General features: G+C 37.9%; 1 protein-coding gene across 1 annotated transcript in view; it reads left to right on the top strand.

The window, feature by feature from the left end:
• The window catches only part of DIAPH3 (diaphanous related formin 3), a 536,969-nt gene that overhangs the window by 394,209 nt on the left and 124,560 nt on the right, over positions 1-18,200 (top strand). Inside the window, exons 26-27 of the mRNA XM_057494450.1 lie at positions 6,747-6,842; positions 7,326-7,385. Of these exons, the coding sequence (XP_057350433.1) occupies positions 6,747-6,842; positions 7,326-7,385 (156 nt within the window). The remainder of the gene's footprint in view (positions 1-6,746; positions 6,843-7,325; positions 7,386-18,200) is intronic.

Raw genomic sequence — 18,200 nt, 5'->3', positions numbered from 1 at the left:
CCCAAGGGTGTCCTCCTGGGCTGGAGAGCTCCATCATGATGCTTCGCTGTGGTGTGATAAACCACTTGTTACCTCACCTCATCCTCTTGTAGGAGGAAGGCATGATTAGAGGAAAGGTCAAGAATTGAGCTCTTCCTTTATCTCCTCTTTCTCAGTTGTCTTTCCCTGTTGGAAATTTTTTTAGCTACTCTGTATCTATCAATGTAAAGTCTGCAAATTCCTAAATGAAATATAATAGGATCACAGATAATAAAATACCTTCTCCCTCACTCCTTTCAACTCCCACTCCCCAGAGGCAACCATTTTGAATTTTTAGTTTTTTTTTTTTATGGTATTTACCTCTTCCCTATATCTAGATTATAAATTTAGACTATTACCTGTTAATTTATTCCTTTTAGACATGACTGAATTCCTGATAAGTGTTGAAGATTTTGTTTCCATATACCCTCCTTGATTTGCATACTGTCCTCATCTACCCCTTGTCCTTTACTCCTGCTGTCTTCACATAACTGTGTCACAAAGATCAAAAGAATAGCCAGGGTTTATAATACTGCAACGTGCAAATACTTCTCAACGCTCCAGTTAATGTCACGTGACTGTTTCCTACTGGACAAGTAATGTTATTTCTAGGTCTGTATATGTTTTAAATTTTTTTCTTAGTATTTGTGTTTACTTGTCACTATTTTATGCAAACCCTCCAACAGGCCCGTGAAGTAAGTGGCAATCATTTTTGCACATCACCCAGCACAGATTTACTTTCAGTTCCTTGGCCGCTTTTCTCCAGCCCAGGTTTCTTCCAGGCAACCTGAACTGGCTGGGCCTGGGCCGCAAGTGTCATCCTAGGGATGCTTTGTGCCACTTCGCTGTTTTGTCGCCTCCCTTTTCCTGGGTCCCATGTTTTCTTTCCTCTTGCCTTTCTCCCTTCTTCTGCAAAGGAATGCCTTCCAGCAGCTCTCTAAGAAAGAGTGCAGAGACTTGCATGTCTGAAAATGTTCGTTTTCTGTTCTCATCCAATTGGCAACATAATCATTTCTGTATCAGAAATGAGTTCTCTTAAGAATCTGAAGTCCTTATCTTCTGGAATTCAATGTTGCTATAGAGAAATTCAGTTCCCCTCTGGTTCTTACCTTTGTATGTGACCTATTTTGGTTTGATTTTAGTGTTCTGGAACCTTCAAGGTCATCTTTGTATCCTTAGTTATCTGCAGTTTCAGAGTTATACCTTGGCTTAGGAAAAATGGAATAAAGGAAAGAATGTTCCTACCATAGCACCGTATCTTTTTTCTCCTGCTCTTTATATTCAGGTGGTTCTCAAAATGCCACCTCTCCTGACTCAGTCACATGCACTTCCAGACTGCCCCTAGCACCCAGTAGACAGGAAAAGGCTTATCCTCACATTTCCACTGCCCGGTCTGTAGTGCTGAATGAGTTCTTTTTTGTAATATGGAAATGACTTCCAAAAATATTACCCAAATTTTTGTCTTAATTTGAGGCCAGAATTTCCAGCTTCTTGAAATTATCTGGAGGCCCCTGAGAGAACCTTCCCCTCACATGTCCAGCAGGAAAGTTAGTATGTCCAACTGTGTCCCACAGCAAACTCAATATTCTTTTAAAATTTTTCTGTATTTTCTGTTCCTGTAGTCATCACCCCCAGAGATCTCAGAATGTCTGGCTTGCCCCTTAGCAGCTCCACCCTCTGCCTGTCCCCACATCATACTGATTTCTGCTTTAGAAATACCTCATCCTGAGCTCTCCCTTCTCCATTTCCCTTGACACTGTGGTATTTTAAAAATACCACTTACTAATTAAACAAGGTGATATGTTCCTCAGACATAGCAAACTTTGACTATTGCAGTTAGTCTATTTATTTAAAAGAGTTTTCACAAGAGGAGAGAGGCTATAAATATTTTGAATATAAATTGACTTGTAGTTAGAGACATTGAATTCTAGTCTGCAATAAAAAATAGCTAATTTTAATTTTTCTGATTTTATAATAATGTAAATGTGAATCATTTAAATACTTTATTATACCTCACTGTTGTTGTTCTTCTCTCTTGCCTTTGTATCTGCTCTTCCTTCTGCCGGGATGCTCTTCCCTCCCCAGTCCCCGCCGTGGCTCACTCATGCTCCTTTGTCAGGTAACCTTACATCTCCAGTAGTTCACAGAGGTCTCTCCCATACCCCTCACTCTTTTCTGCTTCTTGAGAACAGAAAACGCTTATTGTTAACTCTTGGGACCTAGGTAGCCTTCTTGCTTAATGATGTCCTGGCACATAGTGAGCCCTCAGTAAACATGTGGTGGATGAATTTTCCAAGTGTGTTTTTAATGTTTGGAACAACACTTAATTCATTATATGTCTCCATCTTACATATTGGGTTACTCTGAGTCTACTTGTCCTTCTAATCAGAATTTCCCTTAGAAATTATATTATTTGAGAATACAATCAAGTAGATTATAAAAAGTTAATCAATTTATAATATATCTAAAGCAATGCTTGAAACATAGTAATCAGATATTTCATAAGCTTCCTTTACTCCACTGTGGAGTTCATTTATGAATTTATTTCCCTAGATTTTTATGTCACTTAGCAATTTACCAAGTGCTTTCATTTATATTATCTCGTATTATCTCATTTGATCCTCTCATTAACCCTAGCAAGTGTTTTCCCTATTTCCTACATGTCAGGATTGATTATGTAAGTAGTCCAGTGTCACACAGAAAGTTAGCTGAGAGCTCAGATTAGTATGCAAGTCTTTTGCTGCTGTGTTTTTTTTTTCCTTTATGCCTGTGGGACTGAAGGCAAAGAAAAGCCATCAGCTCAGAGGGACAAAAGCACAAATATGGGTTTCAGGCAGAGAGTGATGAATGAGAGAGAAAATGTTCGTGGAGAATCACAGGCTTTAAAGTTGCCTTTAGCTGAAGAATAGGTTGTGATGTTGGAAGTAAGAGATAAGATTAGAAAAGCAATTGGAATCAGTGTCGGGGACAAGTGAAAGATTTGGGACTTTATATTGTGAGAAATGAGAAATACTGAAAAACCTGTGACTGGGGACCGAAGATCATAATTCTGCTTTAGGACCTACCAGTACTGTATGGGATGAATTTGAATGAGAGGGAACCTAGAAGCAACATGGCTCAAAGCAATTCACGATATTTCAGGTGAAAAAATAATTCAGTTCTGGACCACCAACATAAAATTTAGTCAGAAAAGGAAACAGTGGATCAATTCTTGGAACATGAGCAAGGTCTGGCAACTGAATAGATACGTGAAACAACGGAAAAGGAAGAAACAGCTGCGTTGTTTACAGTGGTGATGGACAACGTGCTCCCGCCACTTCCCATTCCTCTCTCCATCTGTGACCCTTATTCTCCTGCGTGATCGGTTCTTTCAATTGACCATATTAGTGCCTCATTTGTGAACTTAGTCAATGTGTATTAATGAATACTTTCTGTGTAATGCTAGCATTTTGCTAGGTATTAGAGCCTCAATCCTTGCCCTCAATGAATTCATAGTCTAGTGGTGGAAACTGTCAAGTAAACAGTTCCGTGAAGGATTTATTGCTATTGGTACCTCATGCCATTGGGGCACAGAGGGGCATCCAGTTCAGCCTACATAGGTCAGGAAGAATTCTTAGTCCCTCGTGTTGAAGGAGGAGTTGGTGTGGTGAAGAATGTCAGAAGGATGGAGTGTGTAGAAAGAACAGCATGATCAAGGGCATGATGTAGAGAACATGGAACCGAAGCGTAAGTTACTCAGTGAGCCTGGACATGCCAACATCTATCTCCAAAGGACAGTGAGATCATCCTACCTAACCGTAATGCCATTGTCACACCCAGACAGTTTAACATTGGTACAATATAATTATTTAATTCCATTTGAAAATTGTCCCAATTACCCCAAGAATGTGATTTAAAACTTTTTTTACAACCCAATAGCTACTCAAAGACATGTGCTGCATGTAGTTCTTTAACGTCCTTTCGTCTAGAGCAGCTCCCAGACCGCAGCCATTTCTTGCTTCATGGTATTGATGACTTTTAAGAACCCAAGCCAGTTGTTTCACAGAATGTCCCTCATGTTGGATTTTTATGACTTTTCCCTCACATTCAGATTCAGGATGTGCAAAGTACTACACAGGTTATATTGTGTTTGTCTCTGTGCATCACTTCAGAAGAATGTTATCAGTGTATCCCATTAGGTGTCAAATTTGATTACTTGAGTAAGGTGGTATCTGCCAGCTTCCTTCATATCCTGTTCCCCCATAGCCTTATACACAGTGGTTTTGCAGCCATTGATGATTTCTGCCTGAATCAATTCTTACTATGTGAGTTGTCACATCTACTGGTTGACATTCTTCTGTAAAGTACAGCTTTCTCTTCCCCCATATTTATCTTTATTGTTTTAGTGTAAGTATGGATGCATGATTCTTGTGATAATTTATTCCCATCATTACTCATTTAATGCTCAAATTGTCCTAAATTTGGCCAAGGCTATCCTCCAGTCTGGCTCCCCTCTGACCTTTGACACATCCCTGTCTGTCTCTGAGTACTTCATTATTTTCTGATACGACCATATGTTCTTCAGGATCCTGCTGAGCTTGAGAGGAGTGGGTGGGAGATGCAATAAAAACACAGAGATCAAAGTTGGGATCGGACGTCCACGCACCACTGATGGCAGACCAGTGGCGCACTTTTAATTCTTTGCACAGCTTGTATACACAGGCTCACTTCCGTGTGCTGCCCGCAATGTTTGCTTCTGGCTTTTCTCAGAGCTCTCTTCCTGTTGCCTTTTAAACTAGTAGCCTGCAGCTCTCTTTGTACTCCCACTTCAGCTGGGATCAGGGGAAGCAAGACATACCCTGAAATTTCTTGCAGGATGTGGTGCTTTGCCTCTCACATCCAGCTCTCCACAATGTTCCTGGCTCATTTCATACTTTCATGGTCTCAGTCCTAGAATGAGCCATTTCTCTATGTTAGGCTCCTGTTAGTAATGATATTTAGAAACCAAGATCTGAGGGGCCAGGTGCACTCACTGCTACCACAGCTTCGTTACTTCTGGGCTCTTTTGGATTGCAAAGCTTGGAAAACTATTTTTTAAAACCTTGAGCTTGTATGACACCTATAAATCCAATCAAGCATTTCATGGCTCTTCCTCGCTTTCTCCCGTTCCATATTTGTATTTCCTTTTTCCACAGTGTTCACTTTTGTTGCCAACAATATCAACATTTTTACCCATCTGCTCAGTCTTAATAATACACACATAATAGTTCCAGAATCACTATGTCAATACCACTACCAACAGCCAAATTTTCTTTGTAAAGTTCTTTTTTTCCTTAAAGTGTATGCTATTAATCTCATGCTTGCTTTCTCAAAGTATTAGATTTTTAAAATGTTTCTTTTTACTAATAAAATATATTAACAACTTTAAATATTTGGTATTTAAAGTTATTTTTAGGAAAAATATAATTGAGTTTGAGTATAAATTATGAAAGGGAGCTAGGTATTTACTAGTTCAAGGGTCTGAAATATTTAATGTATGTTAATTAAAATAGCCATCAAGCCACTTTAGAGTTAAATTTACATGTAAATTAACAAGTTCCAAATACTATATTTGTCACCCACCTTTTTTGATCACACCTACAAGGTTTAGTGCTTTTCTAAAAATGTGAAATATAACCAGATGGAAAAGGACTGATACATATTTATATTTATATATCTGTTTATAAACTGTAAATGAATGTGTTATTTGTATTCCATTGCATTCATTTGTCATCTGTTCCCTATAAAGGGATTGCATCTCAAAACAAAGGAAGGGAGGAAGGGAACGAGAGAGAAACAAACATCCAGAGGAAAATGGTTTTCTTTTACTTTAGATGAAACTATACCAGACATACAATTACCTCTTTCAGATGAACAAAAAAATCTTTGTCATTTACTTGAATTTGAGTTGGGCCAGTAATTTCTTTGAAGCTTTTTTCCCTACTTCCTTTGAATAATATTTAGCATTGACAACAAAAAAGGCTACAAATATTACAAGATTATCTGTTATTTGTAGAAAGAACTGGCTCTCTAACCACATCCTTCATTAAAAATGTACAGAATATCAATTAAATTAATCACCTGAGATGCAGTACTTTGGACTTCTGAGAGCTTCTATTGGTTTATTTTTCATTAAAAAAATTAAAGTTTGTAGTGACTGTTCTGTGTCACCTAAAGTCAGAGGAAAATTATCCTTTGATATGAAAAATTAGTTGTTGGGAGCGTTTTCACAAAAGTTAGTCTGAAAATACAATTTTGAACAGTAAGTTGGGGCAGCAGAATCTCAATAACCACAACAAAAACATTCTCCTACACCTGGTCGATTTCAGAATAGAAGCTGATGCTTTGAAAATAACCCATTTCTACAAGGGAAATATGATTTATGATAACCTGAGACACAAATATGACCAGAACCACATTCCTTTTAAAGTTATTGCACCACTGGACTATAAAAGTGGTGCTCTGAAGTGAATCCATGGAATTCGGTCATCTTTAGTGGACAGTAACACAGGCACTAATGAGACAGATTTCATTAAAAGATATTTGATTTATGACAGAGTAAAAGTCCTATCTTATTTTGAAATTGCTGGTTTAGTTCTGGCTTGTGATCTTTTTTCTCCTACCATCACCATCACCAGTTTCCGTGTAAGCTTTGACATTGCTATGGAAACCCTGAGGGCTGATGGAATTCCCTGCATCTCTTTTCACAGAGGGTGACGAGACAGGAGTGATGGATAGTCTGCTGGAGGCACTGCAGTCAGGGGCTGCCTTCCGCGACCGAAGAAAAAGGACACCGAAGCCCAAAGGTGAGCATTGTATTTGTTTCATGTTATTTCCTAGGAGAGTATCAGAAAGAACAACCTTTTTCTCTTTCTTAAATTCTTTTATAGTCATGTCTCAAGAATGGAGTGCTGTGGGCAACAGCCCTTCAGAAGTTTCATAAAGTTTGCATAATCCTTCCCTTCAATGACAAATGTCAGAGAGTGAAGCATTCCAGTTGGCTGATGACAGTAGCACATTAACAAATCAATGCACTGAACCTTGAAAATCCTGATTAGTGTGACAAGTCTCAATGAAAGAACCATACGCACCTTATCCCACTGGCGTTTAGAGTAGCATAATTAAGTGGGAAGTAAAAGTCATAACATTATAGCTTCAAATACTTCAGGGTATTGAAGCATTCCTTTGGTTCCAGAAATACTTAATCTTGGAAAAAAAGTCTAACATTGTTATATTTCTTGAGATGAACAAACCTCTGCATTAAGTTTCTTTTATACCTTTTTTAACAGATATTCGGCAAAGTCTCAGTCCAGTGTCTCAGAGGCCTGTCCTGAAAGTTTGTAACCATGGTAATAAACTGAATTCATAAATCGCACATTTTTCTTACCTACTTTTATCCTGTTGATCATTGATTTTAGTAGGCTGCTGTGCAGTTCTCTAGTTTCAGTATAACTAAAATAGTAAAAATGTGTGGATGTACTTATTTGCTGTGAGATTGTGTACCTGTATTTTCCATCTTTACTTTATTGCTTTGAGGTGGTGTCTAGGGTCTTTCTCTCAGGTCTGCAGTGAATTTTTTAAATTATTATTATTTGAAGTTACCTCACACATTTCTGATCAGTGTTGTCCAGTGTATCTTTTCAAAAGAAGTATGTTCTCATTATACTATTTTAAGAAGTGGATTTACTTTACATCAAGATAACCATCTGAAATATCGGATCTGTTGCCTATTTTACTCTACCATATTTGCCAGTAGAGTTTGAAGTACTGTGACCAGCGTTTTGGTGAAATCATTAATATAGATGAGCTTCTTGTGGTATTGTGAAAGGTTGTGCTAGAATCACCAAAAAGGAGGTGAAGTTACCTTAGTCTTTGATACTTATCTGAGATTGACTCATTTCAAAAATCCCTGAGCAACTTTGTATGGTAATGTTATGGAGACTCCTTCTTCTCGTCAAGGAATTAGTTCGTGTTGATTGGGTTTTATTTATGTTGTTTCCCTTTCCCTCACTGTTATCCAATGTGGGGTTCTGCTTAACTTCCGTAGTGAAAAAACATGCATCTGTTGTGGTTGCCATTTTCTCAGAGTGAGATTGTCGCCAAAGTTCTCCAGGTTTGTAAGTAGAAAAATACTTGACAGATTTAATTCAGGGGTTGTTCTCAGTGCAGATGAATTAAGTTCTAGAAATATTAATGTGTGGCTGAGCAGAGAAACTTGTATCAAATTTCTAGGATAGCCTAAAAAGTTTATGAGGTGAATAAGAAAAAGACATGAATGTAGTGATCTGCTAATAGCTATGTAAATCTTTACTGCCCAAGGAAATGTGTTTATCATAGATGCTTAATAAATGAGAGGAAGGGTTAAAAACTTGCAGTAAAATTTTAAATAGATCTTTGGACTCTTTCCAAAAGTGTTTTTATTATTGTTTTGTCTTTCCCTCCCCTAAAAATAGGAGACAAGAATTGTAATATGTCAGAAAAATTCATTACATAATTAAGTCACTCCTAACTTTGGGCTTATGACTTAGGCTCACTGTGACATATGAAATAATGGTGAAAAGTATAGAGAGCAAAGCTATCCTGGACCTTAGAGATTATTTTATTTTGTGAGTGAATAAGAAACTAAGAAAAAACTGAAAACTTCCCAAGAAGAGTTTTAGTTAGTTAGTGACAGAAACATGACCACCATACAGTTTTGTTTCCCATTGCATTTCTTTCTTGATTACATATAGATGCATTGATTACTTTTTGTTAATAAACTATTAAACAGTACAATCCCCATTGTGAACTATTAAGGAATACATCCACAGCCAACACAAGTGATCATGATATAAATATAATGGCATGTATATACCCACATCATGCTTAATTTAAAATAAATATTTTAGATATTATGTAGGAAAAAATTACTTAAGATGAATTTGTACACTGGCCTTGGGGAACCCAGTCCTTTTCTGATTGTAATGTTTACAAAGTTACATTGTAAGGCTCATTGATAGTTACTTATAAATTGTGATGTTTCAGTCCATTATGTAAAAGTAGGTGAGCATTGAATTTCTATCTTTACTAAAACTAATATGTACTATCTTATGCTCTAAGGCTATTGTGATAACTAAGCTAATAGGTTATACAGCAAGCCATAGAAGATATATCACAATGATCAAATTCTCTGTTCTAACATAAATGCAGTTGATTATAGCCTTTTTAAACTTATTTTCTATGGATAGTTCTATTGTGTGTTCCTTTCACATTTCTAACAAGGTGAGAAAAAAATCCAAATGACCAAATTAATCTTTAAGAACTGTGTGTATAAAGGTAGATTTATTAGGCTTGATGTTGAAAAATACTGAATTTGATTAAGGAAAGTATCTTAATTGCAGTAATGACCATGATCACTTTTAAAAAGTGACGGTGTGTCAGAGTTCATTTTGCAGTCTTACTATGTCTAAAAATTCCTTTTTGTTTTCATTGAAAGTGCTAACCCTACAACCGAGCTGTGATTGAAATTGAACTCCTTTTACTTTTTAATATTATGTTTACACTATAATGTAGTCTATTTAGTGTACAATAGCAATGTCTAAAAAATAAACAGTGTACATACCTTAATTAAAAAGTACTTCATTGCTAAAAATGCGTATCATCATCTGACTTTCAGGAGGAGTAATCTTTTTGCTGGTGGAGGGTCCTGCCTCAGTGTTGATGATTGATCAGGGTGATGGTTGCTGAAGTTTGGGGGTGGCTGTGACAGTTTCTTAAAATGAGACAACAGTGAGATTTGCTGCATTGATTGACTCTTCCTTTCATGAAAAATTTCTCTGTAGCATGCAGTGCAGTTGGTAGCATTTTAGCCACAATAGAACTTCTTTCAAAATTGAAGTCAGTCCTTTCAAACCCTGCTGCAGCTGCCTTATCACCTTAGTTGGCGTAATATTCTAAGTCCTTTGCTATCATTTCCACAATCTTCACTGTGTCTTCCCCAGAAGCAGATTCTATTTCAAGAAACCACTTTCTTTGCTCTTCCATAGGGGGCAACTCCTGATCTGTTCAAGTTTTGTCCTAAGATTGTAGCAATTCAGTTGCATCTGTAGGTTCTACTTCTACTTCTAGTTCTCTTGCTATTTTCACTGCACCTGAAGTTACTTCCTCCACTGAAGTCTTGAACCCCTCATAGTCAGTCATCCAGGAGAGTTGGAGTCAACCTCTTCCCAACTGCTGTGAATGTGGATGTTTTGACCACTTCCCATGAATCATGAATGTTCTTAATGACATCTAAGATGGTGAATCCTTTCCAGAAGGTTTTCTGTTCACTTTGCCCAGCTCTGTCAGAGGAATCACTATGTATGGCAGCTATAGCCTTACAAAATGTATTTCTTCAGTAATAGGACTTGAAAGTCAAAATTACTTCTTGATCCCTGGGCTACAGAATGAATACCATGTTAGTAGGCATAGCAACAGTGTTAATCTCATTGTACATCTTCATCAGAACTCTTGGGTGACCAGATGCATAGTCAGTGAGCAGTGGGTCTCATCCATGAACCACGTAATAAACAGCTTTGCTGTCATCCAGACTTTCTTATTTCATTTAGAGAGTACAGAGTAGAGTTAGCATAATTTTTAAGGACCCTAGGATTTTCAGAATGGTTAATGAGCACTGGTTTCAACTTACAGTCACCAGCTGCATTAGTCCTTAACAAGAGAGTCATCCTGTCTTTAAAGCTTTGAAGCCAGACATTGACTTCTTTCTAGCTATGAAAGTTCTAGATGGCATCTTCTTCCAGTGTAAAGCTTTGTTGTCTACACTGAAGTTCTAATATTTACTGTAGCTGACTTCATTAATGATTTTAGCTAGATTTTCTGAATAACTTGCTGTAGCTTCTACTTGCTGCTTCACCATGGACTTTGATATTAGGGAGATGGCTTCTTTTGTTAAACCTCATGGACCAACTTCTGCTAGCTTCAAACCTTTCTTCTGCAGCTTCCACACCTCTCTCAGCCTTCACAGAATTGAAGAGAGCTAGGACCTTGCTCTGGATTAAGTTTGGGCTTAAGGGAATGTTGTGGCTGGTCTGATTGTCTATCCAGACCACTCAAACTATCTCCACATCTGCAATAAGGCTGCTTTGCTTTCTTATCATTCATATGTTCACTGGAGTAGCACTTTTAATTTCCTTCAAGAACTTTTCTTTTGCATTTACAACTTGCTATTAGGCACAAGAAGCCTAGATTTTGGCCTGTCTCAGCTTTTGACATGCCTTCTTCACTAAGCTTTATCACTAAGCTTTTGATTTTGAGAGAGAGATAGGCAACACTTCCTTTCACTTGAAAAGGTAGAGGCCATTGTAGGGTTATTAATGGTCCTAATTTCATTATTGTTGTGTCTCAGGGAATAAAGAGGCCTGAGGAGAGGGAGAGAGACAGGAGAATGGCAGGTTAGTGGAGCAGTCAGAACACACACAATATTTATTAAGTTTGCTATCTTCTCTGGTCGTGGTTCCTGGTACCCTAAAATGGTAACAGTAGTAACATCACTTATCACAGATCTCCATAAAAAATGTAATAATAATGACAAAGTTTGAAATATTATAAAAATTACAAAAAGACAACACAGAGACAGGAAGTGAGCAAATACTGTTGGAAAAATGGTGTGGTTAGACTTGTTCTACACAAGTTTGCCACAGCCTGCAATTAGTAAAGAATTTGAAGTAAAGTCAAGCACAGGAAAACAAGGGATGCCTAGCAAAATTAGGTCTCCCAATGTCACCCAAATAAGTAGGATTTAATATGCCAATTGCTAAATCTCCAGCTGTGAACACAGTTAACCCCCTCTCATCTCCTCCCTAAAATGTTATCTGTCCTCAGATAAAGAGATATTTGAACATCACTGGTCTCTGCTTCAAAAGGTTACTTGATCAAACAGTGAAGAGCATGGTTCAATCTTGATTGCATTATTCACTCCTCCTTAGAAGTGGAGGGTTACTTACTAATTAGAATTCTTTCCTTTGCTTAATCAAGGAAAGTTTAAAAACAGTTAATATAACAAAAGAAGACATCTGCTAATGAATACAGGGCATTATCTAATTTCTTAACGCGGTGCATTACAAACCTAAAGATTTCCTATAGTCTATAGAGTAGAGTAATAAATTTCCTTTTAAATCAAAATATTCAGAACATTTATTAGTGCATTTTTATAAAAATCAGAAATACTGTAACTGGGTACTGTGAATTAACTAACTGGCCTAGTTAAAATAAAGGTCTGGATAGAGAAGAAGTATGTTAAGTGTCTGATGCCAGACCAAGAATTTGGACTATTGCCGTGCTTGACCAGGAAACTGACAGGTCTAAGCAGTTTGTATGGAACTGAAGGGACCAACGTGAGAGAGGGAAAAGAATCGAAATGACTTCACAACAACCTTGATGGCTGCAAAGGATGGGGAAAGAGCCAAACAGCTCATCAGGGTCTGAGGAAGGGAGCCCGGGCTAGAGCTCCTCACCTAAGGTTAAGAGAACCTCACAGAGAACTGCTAATGCTGCGTAAGCAAACGAATCATCCAAAGGAAAACCTTTAAATCCAGAGAATGGCAAGTGAAGAGCTAAACCATAGGAGTGGACACAGGTGAGTAAGGAAATGAGTGAGAGGCAGAAAGAAGAAATGGGGGAGATTGCATAACAGTGGAACTTAAATTTGGAAGGTGGAAGGGAAACTTTGAGGAACTTGGTTACTTTATTTCTTTTTCCTTTGTTGTTTATTTACTTATACAACTCAGTGGCATACCACTCAGTGGCTAGTTTTTTTTCTGTGTAATTCCTACTCTTTTCAGAGACTTCTCTTCCCCTACAAGCTATGTAGAGTCTGAAGTGTTTGTAACAAAGGTTTCACAAATAGGAGCTGTTTAGCCCTACCTGGTGGTACACCTGCCTGCCGTTTGATTGCATCCTCATTAGATGGTTCTCTTTTCATTAAGTAGTACAGTGGGATTTTTTTTTTCTCAGTTAAATGGATATAGAGTAATCAGAAAGAATTCTATAAACTATATGCAATTAAAGGCCCTAATGATAAAACTATTTAACTGTGACAAAATAAGATAAAACATAATCAAAATTTTAGGCAAACAAGTATTACACATTTTTAGTGAACATCTATAACCTAAACAAAATCTTGCTATATTATCTTTACCCTAAATCAATTCTTAATAGCCTTAATTTGTATTTGATTATCTATTTTTACTCTTCCACTTATATATGGAACTTCGAGAGATTTTTATAGAAGATTGTATTGCCTCCAGGCACAGCTGCTCTGCCATTCTAAGATTTGAAGTCAGAATTAAATGTGAAGCTGGTTAGATATCTTCAAATTAGCATATCTTTCCACAAAATAACTCTAAGGGAAGCACACAGATAGCCTTTGTTGTTGATGTATCAAAACTTCACACTTAACCATCCCCACTCCCTAATCCCCTGTTTAGTTCCCCTTATTTCTTGACCTCCCTTTTCCTCAAACAGCAAGAATTTGTCATGAGGCAGAATTATGAAATTTTTAAGGTTTTCAGTGGTATCTAGTGAGTGCTAGCTGCCTTGAGGCTTCTTTGAAAACACCGAACCAGTCCTTGTCTAGAAAACCTCATCTATCAAGGTAGTAAATGTTGACAACTACATTTCCATTTCTTTAAACTGCATCCTCATTGAAAGTAAAAAGAGCAAAAGAATAATATGCTAATAATATGATTTTGCTAAATGTCATTGGCTTATTTTCTTGATAGTATTTTTCGTTCTTGTTCCGATGAACTTGTGCCTGCCAAATTACCTAAGAAGAAGGGGAATTGTTAAAATACTAATTGTTTTTGGCACCCTTAACACTTGGGCTTTCAAGCAGAATCAAATGCTACCTGAAACTGTCAAAATATTTAAATATTTTTTAAGGAGACTTTTCTAGTCCAGGAATGTAAAACAGTTTGGGTGAGTTCACATTTTATTCAAACATCAGTCTCTCGTATTTACTATGTAGTCAAGCAAAAGGAAGAATGGACTCAGCAGGGCTCCTGCTGTGTAAGGATGCCTGGTGGGTAGACAGGAAAGGCCTTACTAATTTAAAATCAGGGCTGGACAACCTTTTGGCTTAGTCATTATCATAGACTCTTAAGCATGAACATGTTAGAAAGTCTCAAGTAGGGAGAACTTAATTTAAAGGGACAGTTATGCAAGAAATAGCAAATGCCTCTAGATTAATGAGTGTTCACAATGCCTGCAGAGGGCTGGGACTAAACTGAGTGAAAAGGAGATAAAGGATTATTGTATAAGGAAATAATGTCTTTGACTTCCCTGAAACAGTTTGATTAATATGTCTCCTGTTGTGTGTGTGTTCCATAGTGGACTATATTTATTATAATTATTATATCTTAAGACGTTTGCCCCACTCTAAATTTCTCCTTATAACACAGGATCAGAATCTGGGTTTATTAAGAAGTCAACAGATAGACTTTAGAAACTCCTTGATTTGTACTTTTGTTTTAGAATTTGTGTTCAGGCATATTTTTTTCCCTGTTGAAAGAATCTGTTGATTTTACCAAATTTTTCTCCCCCACCCCCAGAAAAAATTAAAGAATAATTATTGATTCTGTTGTTTGATTACCGGCTTGTTACAAATTTCCTCTATTTCTATATGTTACATTTTTACATGTATATCCTTCAATGGAAGCTCCTGTTACTGTAACTTTATCATTTCAGAACTTTAGTTGATGTAATCATGAAACATGGCATATAGACAATCTTAATGACATATAAATTGTTTGGGATAAACAGTTAAGATCCGGTGGACTAGTGCTGCCATGAGGTTCACTCAGGAATTAGGGAGGGGAAGACATGTGTACCCAGGACAGCCCTTAGTCTTACTGGCTCTCCTGGGCAGCTCTCCTGAGCTCCTGTGCAGTGCTCATCAGGGCTATGCAACTTGGAAGGAATGGGTGAGGGGAAAGAAGCCTAGGAAGGGGCAGTCAACAGGCCATATGCTTCAGAAAGGCCAGGTGGGGAAAGGATGGAGGAGCACACAGCACCATTGTTCACCTCAGAAAGAACAGCTCTGGTAGAAGAGCAGAAATGGAAGCCAGACAGCTTTGGTTAGAGGAGGAGTAAAGGCTGCTATTTCTAAAAGCCTGGATATGGAAGAAAGAAAAGAAGGGAAACAGCTGGAAAGAGCTGGACCTAGAGAATGGGTCATATGTAGTTCAATGAGTGGGTTATGTTTCTTTGCCTTTCGTGCATTACTGGCTTTTCTGGCTTTGTATTCTGAAGGGAAGGAGCTCTGGAGAGCAGGGATGAATAGTCAGTGGGGTGGTAGTGAGGGTGAGGTTCCCCAGGGTGGATGGGACAGCAAAGGTGTGAAGAACCTGGGCAGTAAAAAGGAAGAATATACAGAGACAAGTGGATGCAAATACTGAGTGAGGGTGAGTTTGGAGATTTCACCTGATGCCTGTTTTCTCTGAGAACTAGGATATAAGGATATAAGCAACAGTCTCTGGAAGGGAGGCAGGGGCCATGGAGGATGGCACATCTATTTGGATTGTGAGAGGAAACTACTCAGGGACACACAAAATAGATTTTGCATCAGTGGCCCAGCTGACAAGGGAGACTATTACTTAAGTGATGCCAGCAGTCTGTAAAGTCTGAGGTGAGCAAAAGTAGCCAAGGTGCTTTGCAGGCCCTGTGACAAAGAGCAGTTGGTTCTCCAATGGCCTAATGGTTCTAAAAGTGAATCTCCAAATGTTACAATAGTGCTCAGTTTGGCAGAAGGCAGACTTAGTATGCTTAGAGCACCAGCCAAAACAGAGTCACCCCAATTTTTAGAGGAAAAGATGTTTCATATTTTAAATCAATATAGGAATTATTTAGGAAAAAAATGGAAACTCTGTTGGAACATCATACACGATGTGCATTTCAGCACTGTATAGGAGTTGTGTGACATATAAGGAAAACATTCTAGTAGAGAAAGTGGTGACCCCAGTGTGGGCAGTTTTCTTCCAGGCTTGTGCCCACTGTATTAAGTGTCTGAGGTCTTTTTCTCCAAAAACAACACTTGGTGCTAAACTCATTATTTCTAAGGTGCCATTTATATTTTTATACTTGATTTGATTTGATCAGTTTGGCATAGCCACAAGTACAGAAAACACTTTTTGAGCTTATTGTCAGTATTAAAAACACATGTTTTGTAAAGTGCCTACCTGGCACATAGTAGTTACTGAAAAAATAGCTGTAGTTTTTACTAACTATCTGTGAAAGCATAAAACCAGCCATATTTTTTAATCCTATTTATAGAAGCCTTGAATGATCTAGCCAAGTAGTCTCGGATCCTGAAAAATATCATGGAGTCAGACTTGGAATTTAGAGGAAGACAGGTTTTTCTTTGACTTCTTGACTTACAGGTCATTTAACCTTTAAATTTCCTTTTCCTCAGCTGTAAAAAGAGAAATTATACTACATGCTTCAAAGACTATATGGAAGATTAAGTGCAAGTATGTGAAAATACCCTACTATAGTATCTAGAATTGAGTAGATAATTCAGTAACGGTAGTTGTTCCTCATTCTTTCCCCATTCTCCACCTACCTTCCTTGCATTTGTCAATAGAAAGTCATAAATTCTTGAGCAGTGACAGTAGTATCCAGAATGACTGTACTAATTAGAGCGATTGAAATTAATTTTCTTACTATAAATAGTTCCTATACTGTACTGAAAGTTCATTGATTGTACCAGTTTAGAAGAAAAAAAGATGATAAAAGACTGTGGATGTTTTTTATTTTAAAGTAGAAAAATAAAGGTGTTTTTGCCCTCCTTCTCTCCTTGGGAATAACAAAAAAGCTACAAGGAGAAGGAGTAACAAAAAACAATCTCAACCCCTGTGAAATCAAGACATCTCTCACCTGGAAGAGCACATTAGGACAGAATAGAGGAGAAAGAGATTCAGGGCAGAGAAAGCTGGTATCCAGGTGTATTTGTTTCCAAGGCTACCATAACAAATTACCACAAACTGGGGCCTTAAAACAATAGAAAATCATTCTCTCACAATTCTGGAGACTAGAAATCTGAAGTCAAGGCTGGCTCTTTCTGGAGGCTGTAAGGACAATCTGTTCTCATTCTGCTGGTGGCTGGCAGTCGCAGCATGCAGCTGTGTCACTCTGATCTGACTCTATCCTCATATGGGGTTATCCCTATGGGACACTGTGTGGCCTTCTTATAAGAATGATGATCATTCGGTTAGGGCTCACCCTAATCTAGCTTGACCCCATCTTACCTTGCATGTACCTGCAAAGACCCTATTTCCATTCACAGGTACCAAGTCTTAGTACTCTGGCATAAATTCTGGGTGACACAGATCAACCCACAATAGATGACCCCAAGGAGAAAGAAACTGATTTAATCTTTACAGGACCACGTAAGGGCTCAGGAACCAGAGGTGCCCAGAACCACAGACAGGAGAAATGACACATAGAGCTGAAAATGGGGAGATGGTAAAGGACCAATTCAACCTCCCTTTAGGCAGGGTTGCTCCAGACCATTATGCTGTACTTCCCTCTCTCCTTTTCCTCTGCCCCACCCCCCACCTCCCCAAGAGATAGCAGGCATGTTGTTTGGCAAAACTGTGCTAGAGATTCTAGAACTGGAATGGAAGCCAGAAGTGAGGTACTCTACTGCACAAGAGATTCCATGAACTTAAGGAGAAATGAACTGCAAAATCTGCCTCTAGCCCCCTCCCACCACTTAGTCCTTTGCATATAGGAGTCAAGCCTATGCACCAAGCAGATGCCCAAATATTCCTCTGGAGATAATGAACAGTCTAGAGATGAGCCCTTCAGACCCTGGCATTTGGTGCCCTTTCCCTCAAAAAAATGCTGGCTTACTATAAGAGTATCCTGTAGAAAAGCCCACTAGTCAAGAAACCTGCTCACTCACACAAAATTTTTACTCTTAAATATTAATTTGGGCCAAGGTTTCATCAGATGACATTTGAGGGAAACATTCAACATAAAAAAAATCAGAGAAAATAAACCAAAGGAACTTTTAGTAAACAGAAAACATGGAAATAACACCATAACAAATAATTGCAAAGATATCAAATGCTTCAGTGACAAAAAGGACGATATGTATGTGTGTATGATGTTGATACAAAAAAGAATTA

Source organism: Manis pentadactyla, chromosome 17 (genome assembly GCF_030020395.1).
Source record: "Manis pentadactyla isolate mManPen7 chromosome 17, mManPen7.hap1, whole genome shotgun sequence".
Classification (NCBI taxonomy): Eukaryota; Metazoa; Chordata; class Mammalia; order Pholidota; family Manidae; genus Manis; species Manis pentadactyla.
This window is presented reverse-complemented; position numbering and strand designations above follow the sequence as displayed.